Source organism: Syngnathoides biaculeatus, chromosome 20 (assembly GCF_019802595.1).
Source record: "Syngnathoides biaculeatus isolate LvHL_M chromosome 20, ASM1980259v1, whole genome shotgun sequence".
NCBI classification, from domain to species: Eukaryota; Metazoa; Chordata; class Actinopteri; order Syngnathiformes; family Syngnathidae; genus Syngnathoides; species Syngnathoides biaculeatus.
In genome coordinates this window covers 2192819-2216872 of record NC_084659.1, presented here as the reverse complement: position 1 = coordinate 2216872, position 24054 = coordinate 2192819, and the positions used below count along the sequence as shown (strand labels likewise).

General features: G+C 39.8%; 1 protein-coding gene, 1 non-coding gene and 1 pseudogene across 9 annotated transcripts; 1 reads left to right on the top strand and 2 right to left on the bottom strand.

The window, feature by feature from the left end:
- Nucleotides 1–466: 466 nt before the first annotated feature.
- On the bottom strand, nucleotides 467–6819 carry LOC133493941 (piwi-like protein 1; annotated as a pseudogene).
- LOC133493637 (gastrula zinc finger protein XlCGF17.1-like) lies at nucleotides 5048–24054 on the top strand. 8 transcript variants are annotated; one of them, XR_009793070.1, is made up of 5 exons: nucleotides 6958–8695; nucleotides 13093–13249; nucleotides 19002–19394; nucleotides 23243–23350; nucleotides 23431–24054. XR_009793070.1 is itself a non-coding variant. In XM_061807254.1 (4 exons), the coding sequence occupies exons 1-4, from the start codon at nucleotides 6883–6885 to the stop codon at nucleotides 19751–19753; spliced, it is 1065 nt and encodes a 354-aa protein (XP_061663238.1). In that variant the 5' UTR covers nucleotides 5106–6882; the 3' UTR covers nucleotides 19754–23197. The 8 variants fall into 8 exon arrangements, 7 of the variants coding, with proteins under 7 accessions (XP_061663240.1, XP_061663238.1, XP_061663237.1 ...); XM_061807254.1 differs by lacking the exons at nucleotides 23243–23350; nucleotides 23431–24054 and adding an exon at nucleotides 5106–6903 and having other exon boundaries at nucleotides 8561–8695; nucleotides 19002–23197; XM_061807253.1 differs by lacking the exons at nucleotides 23243–23350; nucleotides 23431–24054 and having other exon boundaries at nucleotides 6953–7769; nucleotides 8561–8695; nucleotides 19002–23195.
- On the bottom strand, nucleotides 18545–18617 carry trnat-agu (transfer RNA threonine (anticodon AGU)). Its single transcript has one exon. It is a non-coding gene; the product is annotated as a tRNA-Thr (tRNA).

The window sequence follows — 24054 nt, the reverse complement described above, 5'->3', positions numbered from 1 at the left end:
TCCTGTAAGCATTTGAATACAAAGACCTAAAACATTTCAAATAGGGGAAAAAGACAATATATATATATGAAAAAAAAGAAAAGGTACAATTAAAAACAGCACACAGTCCAAGAAATATTAAAATTAGAAATACTCTGAAAAGCAGGAGAAAAAAAGAAAAGTTTAACCTGGATTTAAAAACACTCACACTTGGGCCTGACATCACCTCTATTGGCAACTGATTCCATTTGTGTCGAGCGTAATAGCTAAGTGCTGCTTCACCATGTTCGCATTGGACACTGCACTCCACCATTTAACTGAGTCAGTTGATCTCTGAGGTCGATTGGGTTTGTATGTGTTCAGGACCTGAACCATTTGTTGATTTATAGAGCAGTAGCAGAACTGTAAAATATATTCTAAAGCTGATTGGAAACCAGTGTAAGGACTTTAGAATTGGAGTTATTGCTCTGACCGCTTTGTTCTGCAGCTGTTAAATTATCTTTTTGGGAAGGTCTGTCAGAAGACCATTACAATAGTCAAGTTTACTTGAGATAAAAGTATGGATGAGCTTCTCCTGGTCTGCTTGACACATACAAGCCTTGACTAGATATGTTCTTCAGATGGAAAAAGGCAGGTATTGTGATTGATTTTATATGACTGTTGAAAGTCAGGCCAGAATCTATTGGAACACCAACGTTTCAGACCGGGTCTTTGGTTTTTAAAGATAGAGTGTCCAAGTGTTCACTCTCAGCAATTCTCTTTTCTTTATTGCCAAAAACAATTTTAACAGTTTGACCTTTGAGTACCTCCTTGACAAAGACAAAACAAATATTACACATTGGAAAAGTCACAGCTACGCATTGCGTCTAAGTTCAATTCCCACACCTGCTTTTATTCTGATTGATTCTGATATTTACAAAACTTCAATTGAAATACAAATTATTCAGGGGACTGTCAACATAAACGTTATACAGATGTTGGCCATCCAGATATTTCAGACCATTCTGTCTGGTACAAGGCTGAGGTCAACGACACCTTGTTCATCAAAGAGTATGCAGAAAAGGTCGCAATGTAGTTTGTAGGTATGAAATTTAGAATGCAAATAATAATTTAAAAAGACTTCAAAGCCTCTATTTGAAAAATAGCTTTCTCCAATGTTCACTTCTATAAAGGTGGGTCATAAGTTAACCGGAAAATGAAGGTTAGGGTTAGCAGCAGTTGTTGGGAAAAATTGACAACCAATCAGGTTTAAAGTTGAACACAAGGACACGCACTCATTTATGTTTTCCGAAAATCTGAGATGGCGTCCTGCCCTCTGTTCTGGGACCAGTTTGGTGTGCACACTCAGGTACTTCATGATGGTATAGTCAGTCAGGCCTGAGAAATAAACATAAGCTGAACTGATAAGAACCCAGACCTTTTCCCCCTTGAAGAAAAATAATGTGCGGCGTAACAGTGTGAGTTGGTGACGATGGAACACATTTTTGGAGTTTTTAATGTGATGTGGTATTAAGGAATTCTATTACTATGTTAGTTATCATGATTAAAGTATATCATTAGTACTTTAGTTGCTGTTAGGATTATTTTATCATGCGTTTGTTTCTGTTAGTCTTAGTCTGAATTGTTCTTTTTGTGAGCTGTGTGCATGTCTTGAAGTGTGACCCAGTGACACCTGGGAGGCGATGCCCCCTGCCCACCTTAAGCTGAAACACCTGAAGATTGGGAAGCGATGTCTCCATCCTGACCTCAGCATGTTTCCCTTCTGATCTTAAGCAGATACTCCTCAACACTGGGAGGATATAACACCTTTTTACCACAAGATGATACCCCCAAATGCCATAATCATGTCTTTAAACAATGCCCTGCTTTTTCCCTTGTGGGTTTATCAAGAGACTCTTGCAGCCTTAAAGAAACATGTACCTTCGTGTTTATGTGCTGTTGGTGTAGCCATCTGTGTCAGCATTTTCAGTGTGTAACCATGTAACCCTTAGACCTGAGAAAGCAATGAAAAGAGCAGACAGGGACTACCACTTTGGCAGTCTGAGGGAGCACACTCATGTATTGGGTCTCTCAGTTGTCCTTCGCGAGAAAGACAATCTTGGTTGGTTTGAGTTCACTCTACAGTCCTCAAGCTTGTCTTAGCTGTCTTTCTAGGAACATCTCTGACACGTGGGCATCACATCTTTTTTTCAGGATTATTTGAAATTCTTGTTTAATTCGTGGGCAGTGTCCCATTTTTGGGACATCATTTTCACGGCTCATATCCTTCAGTATATGAAAATATTTAAGTGTTTTCATCTGATTCTGATTTTTGGGACGATCTAAGAAAACCCAAGTACCCTCTTGCGGGCAGCATCCCATTTTTGGGATGACATTATAAATTAGTAAAGTTATCATATAATTTAACCATAAACGAAAAGGAAGTGTTATTTCCTTGATTGTGGCCTATTAGGAGACTTTTCTCTCAATAAGGCAAAAAAAATGCCACCCTGCCCATGAATGGGTTAACGAAGTGAGGCAAGTGAGAAGAGATTTACATTTCCTATGTCACCAATCCTGGCCACCATGTTTGAAAGGTTGTCAAGAAACACTTGCATTCAGTCACTTGATTGGATCAGGATGTTTAGTAGATGTCATTGACTGAGTTCAGACAACAAATGTGTGTAAGGCAGTTTCCAGGACATTTGAAGATTGATTTGTGGTCCTTGTGGGTTAGTTTCTGATTGTAACAAGTTCTTTCCAAGCAAACGAGGATGTAAATGTCTTTTACTGCTATTTTGAGGTAATTACAATTACAAAATTAATAAAATAATTACAAAAGTATAATTGTCACAAGGACTCAGGGTTGAGTTCAGGATTTGTGTAGTACCAACTTGTCAACCAAGTCGCAGAGAATTTGACGTGTGTATTGGGGTAAGAACCTGTGAGGTAGCACAGCTCTGGGATGAGCAAAGCTGGTCAAGGAGGTGTTTGACCTCGAGCAAGCCTCTTCATGTGGCTGACCAGGAGAACTTTATTGCTGTATTGGATTTCCACACCGTATCACTAAAAAAATAATAATTCAGACACATTAGATGGCTAACAAATGGAAAAACAAACAAACACCAGCCTCCAAGAGTATTGAAATAGACATAATTCTTATGACTGTACTTTGAGATAGATTACAACACTCATTTTACTGCAATTACAATGATATCTTCGGCCACAAATCTTTTCATTTAAACATTGACTTCAGTCAGTTTGTTTTGTTTGATTTTGTGCATTTCAAGTGCTGTAAAAACTTGTACTAAAATGTAGTTTAGTGTGGTAGAGTCACGACTTTAAAACAACCACAACGATTTAAATCTTCCCTTTCAAGGGGACTTCAGTTAACACTCAGAAGTTAATCAAGAAAGCTCAAAGCACAGTAATCCCTGTAAAATGCTCACAAGCACTGTTTTTTATATGTACAAATAAAATTCTAATGCTTAAATTGCATCTCTAATGCTCTCTTTGGGCAATACAGCATTATTAACAGTAGATGTGACTCATCAATTTTTCTCCCTTTCAGGAGTTCCAGACTCATCGTTCTGGCAACCAACCTTTTTGTAGTAGTTCTTGAAGAAGATGTCTTTTAAATGTGTTGCAGGGTGTTTGATCCCAACCAATGTCATCAATCCTGTAGGTTTTGTTGTTGTACCTAACATTGACAAACACACACACACACAAAAAAAAACTATGAACAAATAAACAAATCTGTCATTAGGGTTAGCATAGGTTTAAAGTACTTCTTACTTAGTGAGAACTATGAGTCCAACAAGCTCCTTGGCACAGACATCAGTGAAGGAATGAGGTCTGCACCTCTCCCTCAGGTTGATCATAAAGTCCAGAACAGTCTCACAACGCACCCCTTTGTGGCTAACGTCGGTACACAGCATGATGGCCGACTTGTAATGCAAGATGCTTGTTGTGTCGCCTGGCCATATGGTCAATCTGGGAGGGAAGGGGGAGGGAAATAATTCTGAATTATCCACATATTAAACATTTGGGAAGAGCTCAAATATAATCCACCAATGAACTAGGTTTTTTCTATTCTTGTAAGCCAGAAAAAGATTTCATACAAGAATTCAATGCTCACAAAACATGCTCATCTACATTTAAGTTCCTTTGTGAGTTGTATTGTTAATGTCAGAGCAAAAAATATATATATATACACCTGTGCTGTGGAATGCTGAGTGGATCTTTGTCATAGTAATAATTGCGTCCAAACTGTTGCATGGTAAGGAGTCGCAAAATCCTTCAGAAGACATAAAAAAAACAATGTCAGAATTGGACATGCATCCAACAAACTGTGAATACACATTTTGGGACAAATGAGAAAAACTGTTGAGTGAAAATATTTTCAATTAAAGTGAACCACACAGCACATGGGATCTCCAATGCTGACCTTCTGAATATAATGTTATACAACCGCAGGCAAACTGGTGACGTTGGAGACAGTTCATCTGTCAGGGTCACACTGATCTCCACTTTCTCACCATTACTTGTCATACTTTGCAATGCAGTCACCTGAACACATGGCACACGTGTCCAATAATGTTCCATGTACTCAATGCGTGCCCAGATTGTTCTATTTGTACTATGTCTGAATTATGGTGTCAATGTGGAGCGTGGTGGCACCTTGTTACGAAGTCTTTGCTGGAGAAAGAGCATTCCTCCAACGAAGCAGTGAACTTTGCCCAGAGTTCCTTGTGCAGGACTCACGACAGGACTCCATTGGTGGCTTGAAGTCCACGTGGTATTGGTACAGAACCCATTGAGGGCGGGACAGGATACAAAAGAAGTTGGCAGACAACTCAATAGGTGAGCCACTAGTTCCTAAAAAAAATATCAGTGGAAGATTTATTGTTTACGTAACCACTAGTTGCACCCATCGTATCTATTTTCTTCTTTTTTTTATGAAGACTGGAATAAATGTTTGTGATCTTTTAAAGGAGCACACCAGACTTTGAAGCTTTGACATGCTCCATCATCTGTCGGGGTGTTAACGCCGCCATCATTGTGGTCTCTTCCGTGTGCCTCTTTCTCCTTTCCTCACTTGTTGAAATCCAGCAGAGATCTCAAGAACATCTACAATATTGGTCGGAGACAAGGACCACCAGTTGACGATGTTAACAAAACTACAGGTATATCACAGCACTCAGCCTATTTGAGTCTGTTTGCTTTTGTCACACAGACATGGCGTGAACGATTTGAAGCCACCAATATTTCTATCGTAAAGATATGACAACATACCTTCTTCAGGATAAGCTACTGGCGCAGTTTTCTGCCGCCCTCGGCCGACGAGCCCGGCCTCTGGTTGTTCTGAAACCTCTGATGCTGGCTCTCGAACAAGAATCTTGCAAGGGCAATGAGGATTACAAGTTGCACGTTTGCCACGGAGGTTTTCACGTCCCCTGATACATGTGATGGTTGTCTAATTTGAACCATTTTCAAATTATTTTCCATGGGGCTGCACATTCAGCAGAAAGAAGTATCAAGGAGCTTTGTTGGCCTACTCTCTCTCTTCCAAATTTGTCCATTTGGCTCTGCCACATTGGAACTCAAGACGATTCCACATTTGAAATGCCTATTCAGCATCTGGACTCTAGCTCATCCACATTTGAGGTTTTAGCCCTTTGAAATTTGATAATAATGTGGTGTTTACGTAATTCACCCGCGATACCACGAGTTAGGGTGCGGGGTTCCCCACGGACTGTTTTTGTTGTTGCTCTTCCGGAGTGAGAGTTCACAGAGTTCCCGCCGTTATGCGAGTAGTGTTTTGATGTCTGCCAAAAAACAAGTTTTGTTCCTGTGTCCGACACTCCGCCTCCGACTCCTTTTCTCCAGCGTTACAATACCACATTTCACGTTGCATACCCCAGGTGCAGCAGTCTCCTGGCCACGTGCTCTGCCTCGTGATCGATGCTCTCTATTGTTTTACCAATACCATTATTAGCCCATATTCCCAACTGGTCATAACCTTTATGGTATTTGAGATATTGAGATCATGAAGTAATATTTCAGAGGGTTTTCAAAGCTCTTTCCAATAATGGGAGAGTTGTTTTCAATTCCACCCATCCATTTTCTTTGCCACTTATCCACACGAGGGTCACGGGAGTGCTGGAGCCTATCTCAGCTGTCAACCGGCAGGAGTCAGTGCACACCCTGAACTGGATGTGGGAGGAAACCGGAGTGCCCGGAGGAAACCCACGCAGCCACTGGGAGAACATGCAAACTCCACACAGAGAGGGGCCGGGATTGAACCCAGGTCCTTAGAACTGTGAGGCCAACGTTTTGCCGCTGAGCCGTGCGGCCTTTTTTTTCCAATTCCATTAATTTGATTTTTTTTTTTTTTAATGATCAAGAAAATTTTACTCCCGGATAAAGCCAACAGAATTTAGTTGTTGGCGTGTGCACTTAAGTGTCAGTTTTGTCAAACCTTGCTCGTTGGTGGTGGAAAGCTGAAGACTTTACTTCAGCCTTGACTTCTGCTCAGGGAACTGTTGATCGCAAACGCGTCTGTCAACAAGCGAGGCGAAGAAAAGCTGAGAAGCTTCAACGAGACGACTCCAACCGGACACGAAGATAACACGAGTGACGTTGTAATCCACTAAAGTAGTGATCACGGGCGTCCCGCGACCAGGATTTACAACATTTGGTCCACATTCAGGAAAATTTACACAAGCCAATCGACCCTCGCGCCGCATGGTGAAAAGGAATAGCGTATTACCCAGGATCCCTTGGGCCAGAAATATTTAAACCGACAGACCACCGACTCGAGCAGTTACATGTGGCTGACGAAGCTGACCTCACATGCATTTTTGTAACACATACATACAATACATACGGTAACCCGCACTCAGCCCTGTGAGATCAAGATTCATGCGTAAATGTTGGATGGTTGTAAGTACATCTTTTGAATTCAAATAGAAGCACATTAGCAGATCAAAGAAGATATAAAAAATGTGACTTTTTACATACTCCTTTTATTTTAATATACAGGAGAAGGCATAGACGCTTAAAAATAGTCCATGTGATTAAAATGTGTTAAAATGAGAACGACTTAACGACTGCTTCTAGCGTCAGCCTCACAGTTCTCTGCATCGCCTGTGTGGAATTTGTACCTTCTCCCCATGTTTGCGTGGGTTTTCTCTGGACACACCGGGTTTCTCCCACATTCCAAAAACACGTATTCACGGGGCACTTTAAATTGGCCCTAGGTGTGATTTTGAGTGTGATTGTTTTGTCTCCATGTGCCCTACGATTGGCTGGCGACCAGTTCAGGGTGTCCCTTGCATCCTGGCTGTTGACAGCTGGGGTAGGGTCAAGCGCCCTCTCGACCCTCGTGAGGATAAGTGGGTGAGAAAATGAATCAATGGAGGTTGAAGATGTACCGAGTCACACTCCATGGCAATAGGTGGCGGTAATACTCCGTCAAAAACAGTGAAAAAAAAGACGAAGCAAAAGCTTCGCCGGAAAAGATCGTCGCCTTTCACTTCTGGGTATGCGGGAGGAGGTTCGTGTATACAGTAAGACTTGCTGAATTTGGACCCAATGTTACGAATCATCGACGTAGGACGCCCCTGATCACTACTTTAGTGGACCAAAACAGCTTTCATGCAATCTTCGTGTCCGGCTGGAGTCGTCTCATGCACGTTGAAGCTTTTCGTCTTAGCTTAATCTTGCTAACAAAGACATTTCTTTGCGATCGACACTTTCCTCAGCAGAAATCAAGCGTACGGCAAAGTTCTTCTTTCCGCTACCAATCAGTAAGTAGTGCGGACTACAATATCTAATCATAACATTTAAATGTGGCGGGAAAAACGACCGCAAATGAGAACACCAAAAAACACTGTTTGGGTAAGATACCGAAGTAACGTCCTGAAACACGTATTTCCGGAATCGTCATCGTTACTGTGATCTAAATTTTAAGGGTAGGAAACGTAAATTTTCGAGCGCATTTTAACTTCTCTAGATGAAAATATATGTTCAACTGTACGATAAAGTACAAATCATGTTCGATGATTTTACCGAAAAATACAAGTGTTTTTGAATAAAAATACCCGAACTTTGATCGATTTTTGCCGGACATGGCGCCTCCTTCCATTTTTTTTTTTTTTTGTTTTTTGTTTTTTTTACCTTTAACGTTATACAGAGGCCACTTGTATTTATGGAATTGGATTATCTCTGGCAGCATTGCTTGTTGACGCCAAAGAAAAAAACGCATTTGTTTTTCGAGAATACATTGATTTTAAGATAAAGTCAATCTGTAACAATGGTAAAAAAGTGTGTGGTTCAGTTTTGTAGTAATTCAAATTATTCTGGTCACAGTTTACATTGTTTTCCCAAAGATCCAAGCCTCAGTAGTCAGTGGGTCAGGTTTGTGCAAAAGAAGAAGGCGAATTTTTCCATGCCCAGTCAACATTCTGTCATCTGCAGTGAACATTTCACCCCAGACTCTTTTACTGGTGGACTCATGTCTGAGATGGGGTTTAAATGTAAAAAAAAATTAAAACCTGGATCAGTGCCTACCATACATCCAGTTACGACCCCTGAACAGGTCACTGTTGCTAAACGGACCAAACGTGAACTTGAATCAGCCGCTAAACCTGGACAAGGTGCAACAGGCTCAGAAGCCCCTCCACAGGAAGTACCAAAACTGAGAAGAGTTTTTGTTAGAAGACAAGTTGTGGAGGTATGTTGATCGTATTTTATTTTCTGAAAACTTAACACTGTTGACATGGTTGAATGAAAGCAGCATATGTCATTCTTGGCGAAAAGTGTTTCATTACAGCAAATCGTTTGGCCATTCTCAACTAAAAAAACAGGATACTGTTGTATACTAACCTTTTGTTATTTATTAATTTAATGACAGTTTTGTGAAATGTTAACAATGTCTGTGATTCCACCCCAAACAAGCAGTATCACAAGGAAGTGTATTTGGCTATTGACAAATGCAGCCAAGCTAATGTTCTGATGTGTGCTGAGTTTTTAATTTTAATAAAATACGACACTGTTAAAAAGTTAAGTATGACATACTAGTCACTCCCAGAATAGTTTCAAACAATCAAATAATGTAAATTCTATTATTTGCAAATTTAATTGTATACTTCCTTTTACAAAAACTTTCTTCTGTTGTTTTCATGGGTCTGCATCTTGTGCATGCACACCTGTGGAGATAATAAATAAAAAAACAAATCTGTTCACATTCACAAACGTGTACAGGTCAAAGACCCTTATCCAATCACTCACATTTGAAAAATATACGGGTGTGGTCAGTCATGCTCGAAGATATAGTTACGGGTGTGGTCCATGTGATTAGGGACCTTAAAATACTCGGTTAATATAACATAACAGTAATTTAAAAATAAAATCAACAAATACATAACTAAAATAGAACAAAATTTCAAACTGAGAAATGATCATTTTCAATTTCAACTGATATTCGTAGAACATGGTACAAAATGGTATTTAAAATTTTTCATCACTAAAAATTCTTGATCGAGCAAACTTTATCTGAAGAAAAGTTAAATACAATGGCCTGTCAAGGAATACAGTGAAGAAAAATAAGTATTTGAACACCCTGCTGTATTGCAAGTTCTCACACTTAGAAATGATGGAGAGGTCTGACATTTTCATCGTAGGTGCATATCCACTGTGAGAGAGATAATCTAAAATGTATGTAAAAATGTATGATTTTTTTAAACAATTTATTTGTGTGATACAGCTGCAAATAAGGATTTGAACACCTGAGAAAACCAATGTTAATATTTGCTACAGTAGCCTTTGTTTGCAATCACAATGGTCAAACAGTTCCTGTAGTTGTTCACCAGGTTTGCATACACTGTAGGAGGGATTTTGGCCCAGTCCCCCACACAGATCTTCTCTAGATCAGTTTCAGCTCCCTGCAAAGATTTCTTATTGGATTTAGGTCTGGAGACTGGCGAGGCTATGCCAGAACCTTAATATGCTTCTTACGGAGCCTCTCCTTGGTTTTCCTGGCTGTGTGCTTCGGGTCATTGTCATGTTGAAAGACCCATCTTGAATGCTCTGACTGAGAGAAAGAGGTTGTTCCCCAAAATCTCACAATACATGGCCGCGGTCATCCTCTCCTTTATACAATTAATGAAGTTGTCCTGTCCCATGTGCAGAAAAACACCCCCAAAACATGATGTTACCACACCCATGCTTCACAGTAGGGATGGTGTTCTTGGGATGGAACTCATCATTCGTGTTCCTCCAAACACAGTTAGTGGAGTTAGGACCAAAAAGTTCCATTTTGGTCTCATCTGACCACAAAACCTTCTCCCATGATTCCTCTGTATCATCCAGATGGTCATTAGCAAATTTAAGACGGGCCTTGACATGTGCTGGTTTAAGTAGGGCAACCTTCCGTGCATGCATTATTTCAAACCACAACGTCTTAGTGTATTACCAACAGTCACCTTGGAAACGGTGGTCCCAGCTTTTCAGGTAATTTGCCAAGTCCTGTCGTGTAGTCCTGGGCTGATTCCTTACCTTTCTAAGGATCATTGAGACCCCACGAGGTGATATCTTGCATTGGGCTCCACTCAGATTGAGATTGACCGTCGTGTTTTGCTTCTTCCATTTTCTAATGATTGCTCCAACAGTGGACCTTTCACCAAGCTGTTTGGCAATTTCTCCGAAGCCCTTTCCAGTCGAGTGGAGTTGTACAATTTTGTCTCTGGTGTCTTTAGACAGCTATTTGGTCTTGGCCATGTTACAAGTTTGAGTATTGCTGATTGTATGGGGTGGACAGGTGTCTTTATACACTAACGACCTCCCACAGGTGCATCTGATTCAGGATAATACATGGAGTGGAGGTGTACTTTTAAAGGCGGACTAACAGGTCTTTGAGGGTCAGAATTCTAGCTGATAGACAGGTGTTCAAATACTTATTTGCAGCTGTATCACACAAATAACTTGTTGAAAAAAATCATACATTGTGATTTCTGGAATTTTCTTTTCAGATTCTCACAATGGACATGCATCTACAATGAAAATTTCAGACTCCTCCATGATTTCCAAGTGGGAGATCTTGCAATATAGCAGGGTGTTCAAATACTTATTTTCTTCAGTGTAAATACAAACGGTCTATACCCGCAATGATTTGAAAATGCTGAAAATTTAGTTCAACATAATCGGCGTTAGTGGCAACAAGCTAGGGATACATTGTAATAAACATTCCTGTCGGCAATGGTCCTGTATTATCATCTAGCGTAATTTATGGCGGTATCTATTGTCAATCCATGAATGAAAGCTACCAGTAGATGATCTATATCTTCCTAAAGCATGTAGAGGGGAAAAGTTTTCAACTTCAAGATAACGCGTACCACGGGGAAAATGAATGAATTTAGATATATGGGCAGACTCGTCTAATGTTAGAACTTAAATCAAGTCAAAGTAAATCACAATCTCATACTTATTATAATTAGATACTGAAACATTACCTGTGTTATATCCCAGAAATGTTTTCAGTGTAACTGAATTTCCTTTGACATGGCTCATGATGACTTTCAAAGTAAATGCGCTCCTAGTACGTGAAGAAGTGCGGAACATGTGCTTTTGGCATAACTCAGGGCCCTGGCTAGCCTTTTTTCATCATTAGCCATTTTGTTAAGCCCCCAAAAAATTTTTTTGCCACTTTTCTATAATCATAGCAAAAAAGATAGCCAATCAAATGCCGGTCAAACTGCAGTCTACTAACATGACTAATACTCTTTCTTGTTCTTCAGATTACATGCATACAAATAACTTTCAGACGTAAAAGGACTTATATTTTTATTGGTTTCTCAATTCTCTTTGTACTCCTGACTGTAGAAAATAACATCACTGTTCAACACTAACTTTTATTAAAATTGAACAATTCTTCTTCAGGGCCTTCAGTTTTAACAATTAACAGATAATTTACACTTTTTATTTTGAGACAGTTCCTTAAAGCCCAAGTATCATGCCTATAAACATTCAAAAATAGATATTGTAATGAAAAATACGTATAATATTATTCACTTCAATGTCTGTACAAAAAAGTAAATATGAGCAAAGGGCAAAGTTGCGAGAGTGTCATTTGGCATCCAAGTGGTCGCCATATTGGCTGCATCTCCTGCCCATGACGTCACGCCGGACATTTGCCATTGAAAACACACTGTGGGCCCTACTGCGGGAGACGAACACACCCCTTCTGACACAGAAGCTCTTTTCGAAGAAGAGAACATCTTACAACCGAGTGAAGTTACCGGGGCAATATTACCCAATTGTTTCGAGCCATATTTAGATGATATGCGGATCACGGCCAAACCACCTTGCCGGGGCCAAACCGCTTCCCCGTCCGATTCACTTCTGCGGCAGAGATGAGCCGCTGCGACGAGCCACCCCGGCCGACAAGGCCAGCTTGAGTGTGCTACTGCCCTTAACGTCACTTCCTGCTTGTTGTCGAAAACAAATCCCTCGAGAGGATTTTCATGGCGGGAGTTACAAAATGCCATATACGTCAAAATCATGTTTTGTGGTGAAAAAATGGCTGGGTCCATACCGGCTGCCGTTTTTTCATTAATAACATAGTACTAACATACACTAACATTTAATACCAGTGGACCTTTAAAGACGTTTTGTTATGTTATGCCTGCTGAAGCTACATTCTACATCAACTACGTCTTTGCAGTTGGGTTACGCGCCCGTCAAATCACAGTGAATGATTGTCAAATGAATCTTGCTCTCCGGTCATTTTTGTTTTCCTGTGTGTCACATCACGAATCTTATCTGGAATTTCTGCTGTGCGCTCGGGTTGTCCTGGGGAATTCGTCAATGTGCAATACACTTTTGCTGATAATCATGATCTACAAATGTTTTTTTCATATGTGATTCAGATTGGAATTCACCTTTAACACACACACAAGTATTCTGTCTAGTTTTTCTTACAATGTATAACTACAGGTTCTCCTTTTATCTTTTTTTTTAATTGTGGTACTTTGGCATTTTCTTTAATATATTGTTTAACCCACAATGTCGTAATTTTGATATAATTTTCACTTGTGCGATTTTTCACTTGCTTTTCTCTTCCGTCCAACATAGAGAGGAAATTGGTGTAAACGCCATGTGAAAATGTGTACAAGTAGCACAGGAGACTACGAGGAGGAACTTTGGGGCCCAAAAGAGGAGAAGAAGCCACAACGTGAACTACTGGGCGCTGTGTTCAATCTGCAGCCTCAAATTGTGCTCCTCAGATCAGGTTGGTTCACTTCTTGCATGCATTTTAATTTTCAAAGTCATAGGACGAAGTTTTTTTTTTTTTTTTTTTTAATGTTTCTTCAGGCAGTTACGTTTTTCTTTGGGGTGGGGCTTTCTAAGTGAAAATGGAATACATGGACAGTGAATAGGGATTGTCAGTGGACAAGGGGAAGACCACGTGCTCAGCTTGTCCAATGAAGTACACTTGAACACGTTGGTTACACTGTGAGCATGCATGCCAGCACGTGTTTTTAGCGTGACCCTTCCGGACTGTTACAGATGCAATGTTCAAAAGCCAGCATCTGTGATGGTATAAGGCTGTGTTATTCCCAATGGCTTAGCTAACTTGCACATCTCTGCATGCACCATTCATGCTAAAAGATACCTACATATTGATTTTGGAGAAGCATTTGTTGCCATCCAGGTAATGTATTTTTTTCTATGGACACTTGGTTATTACAGCAAGACAATGCCAAACTACATTCTGCACATTTTACAACTGGAAGGTTTTGTAGTAAAAGAATGCAGGTATTAGACTGGCCTGCCTGCAGTCCAGACTTGTCTCCAATTGCAAACATGCGGCCCATTATCAAGCGTAAAGTATGACAAGGGGGATGCCGGACTGTTTAACACATGAAGCTGTACATCAAAGGAAGAATGGGAAAGATTTCTATCAACAAAGCTTCAAGAATTAGTGTCCTCAGTTCCCAGATGTTTAGTGATTGTTGTGAAAAGAAAAGGTGATGTAACAGTGGTAATCATGAACTTGTCCCAGGTTTTTTGGAATGTGTTGCAGCTGTAAAATTCTTAGTTTGCGGAAAAAAGAGTTTATCACTTTGAACATGATTTGCAAATAGTTGTTTTTTTTTTTTTGTTGTTGTTGTTGAACACAACATCCCAACTTCATTGGAATTGTGGTTGTACTACCACCCCTATGACAACCACAAGTACTACAGTAAATAGAGCAATATATATATATAATAGAGTCCTGAACACATTTTTTTTTGCACATCAGACTAACAATCTGTCATCGCCCAGGATTGGGATACACCTCAGACTTATTATAGAAATGTATTTTTTTTCTTTTTTTTTTTTTTGCTTTAGAGGCTGATGCAGAAACCCATCCCAAGTAAAATTATCCGGAATTAATCTACATGAGAAACATTTATTTCATTGAAGTATCATGTGTTCGTTGACTTAGTAAAAACTATTCAACTCACTTGTTTAAACGATCACTAAACCTGATATTTCTTCTAATGTGTGATTTAAAAGTGTCACTACATTATACTGTGAACGGCAAATACAGAAAATAAGTATTTGAACACCCTGCTAATTTGCAAGTTCTCCCACTTAGAAATCATGAAGGGGTCTGAAATTTTCATTTTAGGTGCATGTCCACTGTGGGAGAGATAATCTAAAAAGAAAAATCCAGAAATCACAATGTATGATTTTTTTTTAATGATTTATTTGTGTGATACAGCTGCAAATAAGTATTTGAACACCTGTCCATCAGCTAGAATTCTGACCCTCAAAGACCTTTTAGTCCGCCTGTAAAAGTCCACCTCCACTGCATGTATTATCCTGAATCAGATGCACCGGTGTGGGGTCGAGAGCTGCATAAAGACACTTGTCCACCCCATACAATCACTAAGACTCAAACTTGTAACATGGCCAAGACTAACGAGCTGTCCAAAGATACCAGAAACAAAATTGTACAACTCCACATGGCTGGAAAGGGCTACGGAGAAATTGCTACGCAGCTTGGTGAAAAAAGGTCCACTCTTGGAGCAATCATTAGAAAACGGAAGAAGCTAAACATGTTTTGTATTCAGATGAGACCAAAACGGAACTTTTTGGTCATAATTCCACTAACCATGTTTGGAGAAAGACAAATGATGAGTTCCATCCCAAGAACACCATCCCTACTGTCAAGCTTGGGGGTGGTAGCATCATGCTTTGGAGGTGTTTTTCTGCACATGGGACAGGACAAGTGTACTCTATTAAGGAGAGGATGACTGTGGCCATGTATTGTGAGATTTTGGGGAACAACCTCTTTCTCTCAGTCAGAGCATTCAAGATGGGTCTTTCAACATGACAATGACCCGAAGCACACAGCCAGGAAAGCCAAGGAGAGGCTCCATATTAAGGTTCTGGCATAGCCTCGCCAGTCTCCAGACCTAAATCCAATAAGAAATCTTTGCAGGGAGCTGAAACTGATCTAGAGAAGATCTGTGTGGGGGACTGGGCCAAAATCCCTCCTACAGTGTATGCAAACCTGGTGAACAACTACAGGAACTGTTTGGACATTGTGATTGCAAACAAAGGCTACTGTAGCAAATATTAACATTGGTTTTCTCAGGTGTTCAAATCCTTATTTGCAGCTGTATCACACAAATAAATTGTTTAAAAAAATCATAAATTTTTACATACATTTTAGATTATCTCTCTCACAGTGGATATGCACCTACGATGAAAATGTCAGACCTCTCCATCATTAGGACGACTGTACTGTATTAAGGAGAGGATGACTGTGGCCATGTATTGTGAGATTTTGGGGAACAACCTCTTTCCCTCAGTCAGAGCATTCAAGATGGGTCGTGGCTGGGCCTTTCAACATGACAATAACCCGAACCACACAGCCAGGAAAACCAAGGAGTGGCTCCGTAACAAGCATATCAAGCTTCTGGCATGGCCTAGCCTCTCTCCAGCTCTAAACCCAATAGAAAATCTTTGGAGGAATCTGAAACTCCGTATTTCTCAGAGAAAGCCCAGAAATCTGTCTGATCTCGAGAAGATCTGTGTAGAGGAATGGGCCAAAGTCCCTCCTGCTGTGTGTGCAAACCTGGTGAACAACTACAGGAAACGTTTGACCTCTGTAATGGACATTTCCGAACTGTCAATCAGATCGTCGATCAGATAGCCGCCTTGTCTTAGCCCCTGACTTGACATGCCCCTCGCGCCACATTGTTCCACAAGCAAAACTGGTTGTCAGTAGCGTGCGCTTGGAAAAGTTAATGTTACAAAGAAAATGGTTTATGCTATAAGGGTTTATGTTCGAAGGTAAGTGAGGGAGAAGTATCTTCTCTTAGTTTTATTTGATTATTGTCAGTCCTTTATACATTGTATCTGAACAACTTTCACTTTGTGAATGTAACACTGACCTGCTGAATGAACTGTGTAATGTTTCATGCCGAAGAGTCTGGTTAGTGATACTAAATGTGTGATGTCATGCAAGAGAAATGTCTATTCGCCCATTTGTATCACATCAGATTTGTGACAGAGCACTGGGTTCAATTACCAGCCAAGTCAAATGAATACACCCACTCACTTATAAAGGTGACAATATTACGCGTGATCTTTCCAAGTAAAAAATACTCACCCTGCTTTACATGCACAGTACGATTCCACTATTTTATCCTGTTGGATTTTAATATGAAGTTTGTGAGGTGTCTAACTTTTTTGCATCGATCGCCAACGTTTCGCTGTAACTCTGACACTGCATCTTGCTCTGTCCAAAACCTTAATTCCGTGTCCATATCCTTGCGTGAAATAGTTGAGACCTCTCTGTATAACTCTCTTGGACAAGTCTGACGCATTTGGCAAAAAACATACCCCAACATTACCTGGAATACCCAATAGAGAATAGACTTCAAATATGTTGCCATTTTGGAAGAATGTGGGGCAAGGCAACTGTAGCTAAGGGGGAGATCCCCAGTCAGAAAGGTCCGTCGTGTGCGACCTCCCATTTCTTTTTTTTAATGTGGCCATGACGCTCATTTGATACAAGTAATATCATTGTAGTCTTAAGTGAGTGGGTGTATTCATTTGACTTGGCTCGTAATGGAACCCACTGTCCTGTCTTAAAAGTCCGATGACATACAAATAGGGAAATAGACATTTCTCTTGCATGACATCGAACATTTAGTATCACTAACCCGATTCTTCGGCATGAAACATTACACACTTCATTCAGCAGGTCAGTGATACACTAACAAAGTGAAAGTTGTTCTCCTGGAATGAATAAAGCACTGATAATAATGAAAACAAACAGAGTAGATACTTCTCCATCACTTATCTTAACCCCTGGCTTGACACCCCCCTCTCGCTGTATTGTCCCACAAGCAATGCTGGTTGTCAGTCGTCTGCGCTTGAAAAAGTTAATGTTACGAACAAAATGGTCTTCAGATGCGCTTGGGGAACGTGCAATTCTGACATGACAACACAAGGCTGTATGTTCGAAGATAATGATGGAGAAGTATATTCTCTGAGTTTGATTGAATTATTATCAGAGTTTGATACATTGCAGGAGAGCAACTTTCACTTTGTTAGCGTATCACTGACCTGCTGAATGAAGTATGTAATGTTGTATGCCAAAGAATCGGGTTAGTCAAACTAAATGCGCAAGAGAAATGTCTATTTGCCCATTTGTATCACATCGGACTTTTAAGACATAGCACTGTGTTCCATCACGAGTTAAGTCAAATGCATACACCCTCTGACTCAGACTACACTAATATTACTTGTGATCTTTCCAAGTAAAAAGTATTCACCATGCTTTACATGTGCAGTACAATTCCACAATATTATCATTTCAATATGAAGTTTGTGAGGTGTCAAACGTTTTTGCATCGATCGCCAACATTTCACTGTAATTCTGACATTGCGTCCTGCTCTGTCCAAAATCTTAATTTCGTGTACATATCCTTGCATGAAATAGTTGACACCTCTCTGTAGAACACTCCTGGCCAAGTCTGCCGCATTTGGCAAAAAACATACCGCAATTTTACTCGGAATACCAGATAGAGAATAGACTTCAAACATTTTCTGTTCAATCGCCATTTTCGAAGCTTGTGGGACATGGCTAAGGAGGCGGAGCTTAAGATCGCCACCAAAAAGGTCCATTAAATGTTATACCATCATTGAGCATTTATCTTAGTTAATTGAGGGATTCTGTTGTGACAATTACATGGACCAGGACAAGTTTCCTGTGGCCTGTCCCAAAATATATATATCAGCTGCATCAGTAAAAATACGATAATTATTGATTTGTTGTTGTTTTTGAATTTCAATATTTTTTTTTGAACAACAATACAAGTACCAAACAATAACAGTACAAACATATTAAAATAGAAATACAGATAATTCCCAATATTTTGAACATACAGTGTGTGTGTTTTTTTTCAGCTTGTCCCTTTCAGGGTCGCCACAGCGTGTCATCTCAGATGATTGCATTTATATGTTTGGCACAATTTTTACGCCGGATGCCCTTCCTGACACAACCCTTCTCAGGGAGTGGAGGCCCCAGTGGGATACGAACCCACAACCCCTGGTTTACTAAACCAGTGCTCTAACCACTGAGCTACGGGGCCTCATTTTTGAACATACAGATAGCTGCAAATTGGTGGTGGGCATTGTATATTGGTGTAACGGGTTTTCTTGTTTTTTTTTTTTTTTTTTTTTTTTTTTTTTTTTTTTTTTTTTTTTTTTGGTCAACTTTGTGGGTGTGCATTATAGTTCAGGACACATTAGACAAGAAATTACAGTACTTGTTTTGAGAAGTTTATTTTACACTTTTTCCTGTTATTTTTGTTTTTGTCCTGCCCAATTGTGTTATTTCCAGTATATTCAACTTCTCTGAATTTCACATTAACCTTAAACATAAATCTAAACTATCAAAAACTATAAACATCAAAGTTTCACAAAAAAAAAAAAAGAGTTACCAAACCATGTGTTTGTCTTTCTGTGGCCTCCAGACATCACTGAAAATCTTCGGACTGAGTGGCAGGAGCCAGAGCCCTCTCACATTAAAGAGGAAATGGAGGACGAGGAGGCGCAACACATCAAAGAGGAAGAAGAGCCAATTTCGATTAAAAATGAGGATGAAACAGAGCGATCCCACATCAAACAGGAGGAGGAGGATGTCACTAAGTTTCCATCGACTTATGTCCCTTTGAAGAGTGAAGATGGTCAAAGTGAGGAGAGCAGAGGGGCAGAGCCTCCAAGTAGCTGCTCAAGTCAACCCATGACAAAAAGTGATGGACACCACGACGAAGGATCACATCTAGACGGTCTCATAGTGTCACTATCTGAACATGGTGACATGTTATCAGACTCTCCTGACCTTGATGTTAATGGACAGTGTAAAGGTGATTTGACATGTCACACAGAAAACAAACACTGGAAATGTTCTCACTGTGGGAAAATGTTTGCTCATAAGAGCAAAATGAAATGTAACCTGAAAATACACACAGGACTGAAAGATTTTACCTGTTTAGTTTGTGGTCAAAGATTCACTCATAAGGCAAACTTAAAATCACACACAAGAACACGCACTGGTGAGAAACCTTTTTCCTGCTCAGTTTGTAGCCAAAGATTCACTCATAAGGCAAACTTAACATCACACACAAGCACACACTCTGGTGAGAAACGTTTTTCCTGTTCAATTTGTGGTCAAAGGTTCTCTCGGAATGTACACTTAAAATATCACACAAATAGACACTGGTGAGAAACCATTTTCCTGCTCAGTTTGTGGTCACAGATTCTCTGGAAAGCAAAGCTTAAAAATACACACAAAAACCCACAGTGGCGAGAAGCCTTTTTCCTGTGCAGTTTGTGGTCAAAGATTCTCTCTGAAGGGAACCTTAAAAATACACGCAAGAACGCATACTGGTGAAAAACCTATTTTTCTGCTCAGTTTGCGGTTAAAACCTCTCATGGAAGGGAACTTTAAAAATACACACTGGCGAGAAATGCAGTTTGTGGTCAAAGATTATCTGACAACAGAAACTTTAAAACGCACACAAGAACCCACACTGGTGAGAAGCCTTTTTCATGCTCAATTTGTGGCCAAAGATTCTCCGACAAGAGATACTTAAAAAGACACACAACAACACACTGGTGAGAAGCATTTCCCTGTGCAGTTTGTGGTAAAAGTTTCCTCAGAAAAGTGATTTGAAAATACACACAAGAACCCATACTGGTGAGAAATTTTGCTGTTCAGTTTGTGGCAAAAGATTCTTTAGTAATTATCAGGCTCAGAAACACAAATGTACTGGTCAAAATAGCAGGGACGAAGAAGCATTTAATGCATTCTATGTACCGTTTTTGTTTTTTTACTGAAAAGTTTTAATTTTTTCAATGAGGGGATTCCACCTGACAACTACAATATATGTGAAATTATAATTACTGCCACTTTATAGGATAGTACATAGGGTTTCCCATACCAGCTAAGCCAGTGCATTTTAATTTTCAATTTCGGTAATGAAAAGGGGGTGTTTGAAAGGGAATTAATTGTTTCCCAATTGTTTGAAAATGTACTGATATCATAAGGTGCGGGGGAAGAAAATGTATTTATTTGTGAAATATGGGCCATGAAGATCCATACTTCCTTTGACCAATTTATGCATTTTGTCCTTTTAAAATAATCCGATCAAAAATCTTGGGACTTTTGGTGAAAATGGTGTATATGTGATAGTTCATAAAATACATCTTATAACAAAGAGGTTGGCTCAATTTGTTTATCAAATCCTCTTACCCCATTAAAAATGTATTGAAATGTCTTTTATCCATTGGAAAACCTCCCAAAAGAAATGCTCACACCTTAACAGAAAACATGGCCCAAGCGATGAGGCCGACGTGGAAAAACTTCAAAGCTAGAGAACTGTGGAGGATCACAACCAGATAGCGACGATCAAATACTGTAGTGACAAGATTCTCCTCACACTAATGATCTGGATCTGAAATCCAGATGGGAGATGACCTGTCACACTGACAAACGATGGAAATGTTCTCAGTGTGGGAAAACTGTCCTTCTCAGTTTTTGGTCAAATATTCTTTATGAAGAAGCTTTGAAGAAATCTAAGTTTAACAAAAAAAAAAAATCATGAGTATTGTACAAATTTACCCCCAAAAATGTTATTACCTACTCTGTTTATGTTTGTTGTCTTTTCTAAAAAAACCTGTGGACAAATGTTAGAAATAATGAATGTCTAGTTTTCCAATCATGCAGTGATGTCCTTGTCAAATTAATGAATGATTCTTTGAAGTCGGAAAGAGTCCTTGAGTTTTCATGGCAAACTAAAGTGTATATGTAATTTTAAAAAAAATCCTTCTTCAGTGAGTACAACTTGCTTGTATGTCACATTCTTTTTCCCTCTTGAAAATTAAAATGCCTTTAAAGTGGCACTAAGGCAGGCCCAAAAAATGGAATGTAAATCCACAACACACCACAAAAACATGTCGGGTTAACAAGCTTGCCACATTTGAATGAATAAAACTAAATCACAGATTTCAAAACTAGAATTACCTGGGCCCCCTCTCAGCTTTCAGGCTATGGATGTGTCAAACAGGTGTTTCTAAAAGGAATTAATTATACTAACGGAGCAATAACTAAGATAACGTAAAATCACGTTCGGAGGCTCAATTTCCAAAATTAATGGTGATTGTGAACTATAATCATACAAATAAAAAACACGTCAACCTACCCTCGCTGTTGATAACACACAGTGAAGAAAATAAGTATTTGAACACCCTGCCATATTGCAAGTTCTCCCACTTAGAAATCATGGAAGCATCTGCAATTTTCATCGCAGGTGGAAGTCCACTGTGAGAGAGAGGTAATCTAAAAAGAAAAATCACAATGTATGATGTTTTTTTAACGATTTGTGTGATACAGCTCCAAACAAGTATTTTAACACCTGAGAAAACCAATGTTAATATTTGGTACAGTAGCCTATGTTTGCAATTACAGAGGTCGAACTTTTCCTGTACTTGTTCACCAGGTTTCCACACTCTGAAGGAGGGATTTTGGCCCACTCCTCCACACAGATCTCTAGATCAGACTGGTTTCTGGGCCGTTGCTGGTTGGTTTTCCTGGCTTTGTGCTTTGGGTCATTGTCATGTTGAAAGACCTAGACACGATTCCATCTTGAATACTCTGACTGAGGAAAAGAGGTTGATCCCCTAAATCTCACAATACATGGCCACGGTCATCCTCTCCTTAATACAGTGCAGTCGTCCTGTCCCATGTGCAGAAAAACACCCCCATACCCTGATGCTACCACCCCCATGCTTCACAGCAGGGATGGTGTTTTTGGGATGGAACTAGCCATTTGTCTTCTTCCAAACATGGTAAGTGGAATTATGACCAAAAAGTTCCATTTTGGTCTCATCTGACCACAAAACATTCTGCCGGGACTCTTCTGTATTGTTCAAATGGTCAATGGCAAATTTAAGATGGGCTTTAACGTGCTGGTTTAAGCAGGGGAACCTTCCGTGCCATGCATGATTTCAAACCATGACGTCTTAGTGCATTACCAACAATCACCTTGGAAACGGTGGTCCCAGCTCTTTTGTGGTCATTGACCAAGTCCTGTTGTTTAGTCCTGGGCTGATTCCTCACCTTCCGAAGGATCATTCAGACCCCATGAGGTGATATTTTGCATGGGGCTACTCTCTGAGATTGACTATCATGTTTAGCTTCTTCCTTTTTCTAATGATTGTTCCAACAGTGGACCTTTTTTAACCGAGCTGCTTGGCAATTTCTCCGTAGATCTTTCCAGCCATGTGGAGAAGTATAATTTTGTCTCTGGTGTCTTTGGACAGATCCTTGGTCTTGGCCATGTTACAAGTTTGAGTCTTACTGATTATATGGGGTAGACAGGTGTCTTTATGCAGCTACCGACCCCACACCAGTGCATCTGATTCAGGATAATACATGGAGTTGTCGCTTTTAAAGGCGGACTAACAGATCTTTCAGGGTCAAAATTATAGCTGATGGACAGGTTTTCAAATACTTATTTGCAGCTGTTATCACACAAATAAATCGTTGAAAAAAATCATACATTGATTTCCGGATTTTTTAGATTATCTCTCTCACAGTGGACATGCACCTCCGATGAAAATTTCAGACCCCTCCATGATTTATTTCTAAGTGGGAGAATTTGCAATATAGCGGGGTGTTGAAATACTTATTTTCTTTACTGTAATGTCGCAGGCGAACCAGGGACCTGACGATGGGGACAGTAGAAGTAAGACCGGTACCTCGTTAGTCGCCACTGCCTCAGTCACTAGTATCAAGTTACCCACAAAGCCATGTTGTGAGGTAAGTTTACATTACTAACATACCCTCTACGCGACTTCAAAACACTAATGCATGCCTTTTTTCTGTTTTATGAAATCAAGGCTTCTGGTGAACACGCATCAGGGTGGTAGCATTGTTGCTAACGGCATGCTGGAGTTGTAAATATGGGGCTTGGTATGGAAGCAAATTGTAACTAACTCACAACTGAGCAGCACAGTCAAATGAAAAAAACATCCCTTTGTGCCACAAGAGCTGCTTGTCAAGTGGCCTGCTCTGCACACCGGGCAACATCCTGGTCACAGCCTCAGAATCTGCAGCTCTGTCTTCATCTCCATCTGGTGTTGAGAGCAGATCCGTCTCTTGGTGTCATGGTCTGGTGCAGATTGAGGAACAGGGTTGTCTAAGGAGATGGAATGGGAGTATTTTATTTTTCCAAATTTACAATGAAAATGTCAACAAACAAAAAATACATTGCTAACCAAAGTAAGCCAACTATGAATTGTAAATTTGAAATGTCGCATCTAAGTTTGTTTCATTTTTTTAACCCACAAGGTTTTTCTTGGTGTAAAACTGAATTATTGCTTGCATAATATCTTTAGCAATGCATGTTGAAAGCTGAATGATGCTACCAAACAGTTTTAAGGTTAATGTTATGAGGTCTCCTATTTTTAAAATACAGAATTAGCTTTTTATGCACTGTATTGTCTGTGCTTTCATTCTTTATC